At 39.1% G+C, this 6,704-nt stretch overlaps 1 protein-coding gene across 1 annotated transcript; it reads right to left on the bottom strand.

The window, feature by feature from the left end:
- Positions 1-1,377: 1,377 nt before the first annotated feature.
- On the bottom strand, positions 1,378-6,073 carry LOC110533906 (ladderlectin-like). The gene is made up of 6 exons (XM_036934765.1): positions 5,939-6,073; positions 5,029-5,116; positions 4,556-4,689; positions 4,250-4,384; positions 1,797-1,908; positions 1,378-1,638 (listed from the first exon to the last, which is right to left on the bottom strand). The coding sequence occupies exons 2-6, from the start codon at positions 5,102-5,104 to the stop codon at positions 1,568-1,570; spliced, it is 528 nt and encodes a 175-aa protein (XP_036790660.1). The 5' UTR covers positions 5,105-5,116; positions 5,939-6,073; the 3' UTR covers positions 1,378-1,567.
- Positions 6,074-6,704: the final 631 nt, after the last annotated feature.

The following is a 6,704-nucleotide window of genomic DNA, read 5'->3' on the forward strand; positions in this document are numbered from 1 at the left end:
CTAAACGGATGCTTCATAATGGTGGTGTGAAGACGTTCTGAACGGATGCTTCATAATGGTGGTGTGAAGACGTTCTAAACGGATGCTTCATAATGGTGGTGTGAAGACGTTCTAAACGGATGCTTCATAATGGTGGTGTGAAGACGTTCTGAACGGATGCTTCATAATGGTGGTGTGAAGACGTTCTGAACGGATGCTTCATAATGGTGGTGTGAAGACGTTCTGAACGGATGCTTCATAATGGTGGTGTGAAGACGTTCTAAACGGATGCTTCATAATGGTGGTGTGAAGACGTTCTGAACGGATGCTTCATAATGGTGGTGTGAAGACGTTCTGAACGGATGCTTCATAATGGTGGTGTGAAGACGTTCTGAACGGATGCTTCATAATGGTGGTGTGAAGACGTTCTAAACGGATGCTTCATAATGGTAGTGTGAAGACGTTCTGAACGGATGCTTCATAATGGTGGTGTGAAGACGTTCTGAACGGATGCTTCATAATGGTGGTGTGAAGACGTTCTAAACGGATGCTTCATAATGGTGGTGTGAAGACGTTCTAAATGGAAATGTCTGGGTTTTCCCTGTTGCCTGTGGCTTAGCCTAGTTCACTAGCTTATTGATCTAGCCTACATTCACCATGATCAGCTGACATAGCCCACCCCAGTAGTGGTTCGAGTAAATTATACTTTTAACAAACTCGCTTTCATCTGTGAAACTAGCTTGCTTAGCCTGCAATGTGTGATGATTAAGTGTTTTTTTGCAGAAAATGTTGGCCAATGTTAAAAATAAAGAATTTTTCTACAGGAGCAGTTAATTAAGTTTGATGTATTTATTTTTGGTTGTGGTTTGCCCTTTTTTCACTTTGACAACCTGTGGCACCAAAGCTGCATGGCCCTGTCTCACTGGGAGTACCACACCATACAAGACTAATACATGTGGCTATAACAAGCACATATTGTACTCACACATGCCTATACCCAGTGAGAGTTTGGAAGTGTAAAGCTACATTCTGGGATTCGACAAAAAACAAAATGGCTGAACCACTACTTTTTATACAGGGAAGGGATGTGGTAGGGAAATATAACATCTATCAAATGCATAGACAGTGCTCTGACAGTCTGTGACATCCACATGATAGTTTGGAACTTATTTTTAAAGGTACATACACTGTTTGTTTACGTTCATGTTGTTTGTGGAGTAATGCAAATTTGTGGTCTTAAAAGAGAAGAATTTATGAATTATATTCTTCAAGAATCAATAATTGAAATGACCATTGAACAGACTCCCAGATCTTAGACTGTACCTTTTGGAAACCTTTCAAAGGATTTGACAATTATGGCAGTATCATTCATGGTTAATAATGACTCATGAGAGAAAATAATGTGTACACCAGTTTTATTGACAACAAACCACAGAATCATTACTCAACATTTATGCACAACAAGTAACTAAAATGTTAATTTTACAGAAACAAATAATTTTAAAAGTATTTGACTTGTGTGTTCAGTTAGGATGCTGACACTATGGAAAAACGTTTATTTTTCAGTTGAGTTGATGTTTTGCTTGATTTAACAGGTTTTCAGTGCGCACACCAAGGGCAATTTCTCTTCACAGTTTAAATCGTTCCACTTTTTGTCACCTTCAGAGCAAACACGGAACAGAAATGAACTCTTAAATCAACTCAGATATAGACACAACAATATCATTGTCTATGTGTGCCAGATTTCTTTGTTAAATGTACAATTTAAAAGTTACATTTGATGAATGGATCAGTGAATGATAGTGGGCTAACTGTACCTCCATAGTTCATTTGAAGACAGTGCTCCCTGCCACCATAACAATTGGGCTCTCCTTGCTCCCAGTTCTCGTAATCAAATTTGGAGCCGTCACTCCAGAACCAATGTTTGTTCTGTGGGGAAGAAGTAAGGTCTCAGGTTCAAAGAAATCCCATATTATCATTATAAATATTTGTATGATTATTATTGGTATTATTGTAGTAAGTGTGCTTGCTGAAACATACTTATTTTCTTTCCTGCACCACCTGTAGTGCCAAACCGCAAAAGCTACCAACACAAAACAACTTTAAAATGTATAGACTGGCACTGGTACTGTTGCTTGAAAAAAACGTGTTGATACTTATACCTTCCTAATATTGAGTTGCGCCCCATTTTGGCCTCTGATCAGCCTCAATTCGTCAGGGCATTACTCTACAAGGTGTCGATAACGTTCCACAGGGATGCTAGCCCATGTTAACTACACTATGTACCACTACTACTACTATTACTACTACTACTATTACTACTGCCGTCACTACCCCACCACTACTACTACTACTACTACCATTACTACTGCTGTCACTATCCCTACCACTACCACTACTATTACTACTACCACCACTACTACCACTACTACTACTATTACTACTACTACCACTACTATTACTACTATTACTACCACTACTACTACTATTACTACTACTACTACTACTACTACCACCACTACCACTACTATTACTACTACTACCACTACTACTGCCGTCACTACCCTTACCATTACTACTACTATTACTACTACCACCACTACTACTACTATTACTACTACTACCACTACTATTACTACTACTACCACTACTATTACTACTACTACCACTACTATTACTACTACTACCACTACTATTACTACTACTACCACTACTATTACTACTGCCGTCACTACCCCACCACTACTACTACTACTACTACCATTACTACTGCTGTCACTATCCCTACCACTACCACTACTATTACTACTACTACCACTACTATTACTACTACTACATTTACTACTACTACTACTACTATTACTACTACTACCACTACTATTACTACTACTACCTTTACTACTACTACTACTACTACCACTACTACTACTATTACTACTACTACATTTACTACTACTACTACTATTACTACTACTACCACTACTACTACTATTACTACTACTACCACTACTATTACTACTACTACTACTACCACTACTATTACTACTACTACCTTTACTACTACTACTACTACTACCACTACTACTACTATTACTACTACTACTACTACCACTACTATTACTACTACTACCTTTACTACTACTACTACTACTACCACTACTACTACTATTACTACTACTACTACTACCACTACTATTACTACTACTACCTTTACTACTATTACTACTACTACCACTACTATTACTACTACTACATTTACTACTACTACTACTATTACTACTACTACCACTACTACTACTATTACTACTACTACCACTACTATTACTATTACTACTACTACTATTACTACTACTACCACTACTATTACTACTACTACCACTACTATTACTACTACTACCACTACTATTACTACTACTACCACTACTATTACTACTACTACCTTTACTACTACTACTACTATTACTACTACTACTACTACTATTACTACCACTACCACTACTATTACTACTACTACTATTACTACTGCCGTCACTACCCCTACCACTACTACTACTATTCCTACTGAAAAACTAGGAATTAGATAAGATACTGTCCTTCAACATTTACTGTATATACACTACCGTTCAAAAGTTTGAGGTCACTTAGAAACGTCCTTGTTTGAAAGAGTTGCATGCATTGTGTACAGCATTTAATTGTTTACAAATAGCTTGTAGTTTACAATTAATATACAATAAAATGTACTATATCAAACAAGATAATTTAAATCATGACAGTTATGTATATTCTTCTGTATATCAAATTATATATATATATTATATATACCCTTACTACTGCTGTCACTACCCTTACCACTACCACTATTACTACTACTACTACTATTACTACTGTCGTCACTACCACTACTACTACCATTACTACTATTACTACTGCCGTCACTACCCCTACCTCAACTATTACTACCTCTACCCTTGCTACTGCCATCACTACCCCTACCACCACTACTAATATTATTACTACTACTACTATTACTACTGCCATCACTTCCCCTAATACTACTATTTCACAACCATAAATACTTTACTGAGTTTTGTATTATTGTTACTTTCGTCATTGTTATTATTATTATAATAATAGTGTGCCAGTGAATACTGAAGTGGGCATTTTTGGGGGGAGTACATCTATAAGATCGTTCAAACCTAGATCTGACTTCACAAGTGACCCTTGAGATATTGATGAGCAAATATCCTATTCATCTGTGAGTATACTCTACCTGAACAGCATCAACTCCTCCAATCCAGATAGTTTGATGTTGGCCGGTGTTTTTCAACACCAATTGCTGTAAATTATAGTTGTCCCCACAGTTGTGCACAGAGGCCAGGTTTGCTTGATGGGACAGACAGTAGCGCTAGAGAAAGTGGCGGACAAGGACAAAGACATTTCATAATGTAGGCATTAGTCAGTAGGCCAGTCTGTGAGAATTTGTCTTCTGGACTCACAATAACGTCAAAACAAATAAGCAAGTTGATTTCAATTGAACTTCTACTTTAATTCACAGTAGTGGGTAAGAATGATATACCTCAGCTTGGGGCCATGTCATTGCAGTGTGGACAAACATAAAGCAATGTGATTCGTATTTGGTCCAACCTCTTGGGCATGGATAATCACTCTCTGCTGCTCCTGCCTCCTGCTGGTCCTCCTCCACCCCAGCCTCTGTAAGGAGGAGACAGTGCACGTTCCACATTGCAGTTGACTTTAAAGGTGAGAGGATACTGACTGATCTACAAATCACCTTGCATAATAAATAACTATTCAACATTACTTGAAGGTCAGTCAGTCACACACACGCACGCACACACACACACACACACACACACACACACACACACACACACACACACACACACACACACACACACACACACACACACACACACACACACACACACACACACACACACACACACACACACACACACACCTCTGCTAAAACATAAAAAATACAGAATTAATGAATACATAATGTAAAGTGTAAAATGGATTCCCTCTTACTTGAGGCACGTGGATCAAAGGCCTCGCCCAGAACAATGGCAGCGCTGAGAAGCAGAAGGATGGTCAACATCGCCATTGATATAGTCTTCTGAGAGAGAGAGAGTGAGCGAGAGAGCGTCACACACACAGACAGAGAGACAGACAAATACAGTGAGAGAGAGAAGCCGTTAAGACAAATTCAGTGAGTACTTCAGAGTAGGTGAATGCAGTTTCCCTAGCCTCTCCTCGATTACTCCCAGCCATTCCACTTAGCTGATGTATTCCACTGCTATCACATCAGATTCAATTAATGAAGGGCTTGGTGATTAGTTGACCATTTGTCAGCTGTGCTTGTACTGGAATAAATCCAATAAATGGAACTGGGGGAACTGGAGGAGAGGTAATGGAAAAACTGTGTTGGGTGTGTATGGAACTCCTTAGGCAACATTTCCCCAACTCGGTCCTGCGGTGCACATTTTGGAACGAGTTTGGGAAACTCTATGCTAAGGAATACCAGGTATCATTCCTTCAACCACATACAAGAGAATAGCCTAGCACACAGGAATATGTATGCTTCCTAAATGGCACCATATTCCCTTTGTAGTGCACTCCTTTTGACCATAGCCCACAGTGCACTAAATAGGGAATAGGATGCCATTTGGATGCTTCCCATACCTTGTCTGAGATTGACTATTTACTTCAATGATAAGGAGAAGTCTATGCTCTTGAATTCAGGAGGCTCCCAACCTTTTAGGGTACCATTTGCTTTCCAAATGGCACCCTACTCCCTATATAGTGCACTACTTTGACCAGGAACACATACTGTAGGCCCTATGGGCCCTGTTCAAAAGTAGCACACTACATAGGGATTAGGGTACCAATTGGAATGCAGACAGGTGCAGTTTTAAATTAATAACTGTTGAAATCTCACCTTCTGAAATCTTCAGTTGTAGCTTCACTTCTTCAGAGATCTTCAAAGAACTTCACTGGGTTCTCTCTGTGTCCTAAATTCTACCTATCCCTCCTCTCCTTTAAATAGGTTTTTCAGAGACACCTTCTTCAAGAGTGGAGGAGGGTTGGTTTGTATTAACTCTGTTTGCTTCCCTGAAACAGCTGTGAAGGAAAACGTGTCACATGCCGACTTAAGGCCTTAAGGCCACTGCATGGTGATCAGCCCTCCTGGCCTTTTAACAAGAACCACCACAGACGATGGCCAAATTCACCAGATGATCCTTGACCTGTTTGTTTGAATGCAGAATAAGAACCCTCTCTGTACCACAAGTTTTCCTACACTCTCAGAAAATGGGTACGGTTAGGGTACAGTATTGTTCCCTGAGGTATAAAAATGTCAAATTACACATAATGTACCTTTAGAGGTTCGGTATCTTTTAGGGTACATGTGCAAATAATCTAGTATTATGGTACATGTTTGTACCTATTATGTTTTATGTGAAGGTAGAATCATTGGCGGTGTGGCCAAGTGGGGCCGTGGCTTTCAGTTAGTTATTTTTGGCAACCCGCAAAAGGAAGTGTTGTACCAGTTTAAGTTATCTATGGATATGTTAATTAAAGTGTGAGCATGTCTGCTAACTGTTCTGAAGTCTTTAAAAAGGCTTACATAATAGCATTTGACAAAGTGCTGAGCAAAAAGGATTCTCGGTGAGCCGTATAATTTAGCTCCATTCGCGTAAAAGAGC

Source organism: Oncorhynchus mykiss, chromosome 2 (assembly GCF_013265735.2).
Source record: "Oncorhynchus mykiss isolate Arlee chromosome 2, USDA_OmykA_1.1, whole genome shotgun sequence".
NCBI lineage: Eukaryota > Metazoa > Chordata > Actinopteri > Salmoniformes > Salmonidae > Oncorhynchus > Oncorhynchus mykiss.

Bases quoted from the DNA above. Each gene is read 5' to 3' on its own strand.
- LOC110533906 (XM_036934765.1), bottom strand. From the start codon at position 5,104: ATGGCGATGTTGACCATCCTTCTGCTTCTCAGCGCTGCCATTGTTCTG. The intron at 4,690-5,028 runs GTAAGAGGGAAT...TCCTCCTTACAG, and splicing joins CTTTGATCCACGTGCCTCAA to AGGCTGGGGTGGAGGAGGAC. The intron at 1,639-1,796 runs GTACAGTTAGCC...TTTGCTCTGAAG, and splicing joins TCTTCAAATGAACTATGGAG to GTGACAAAAAGTGGAACGAT.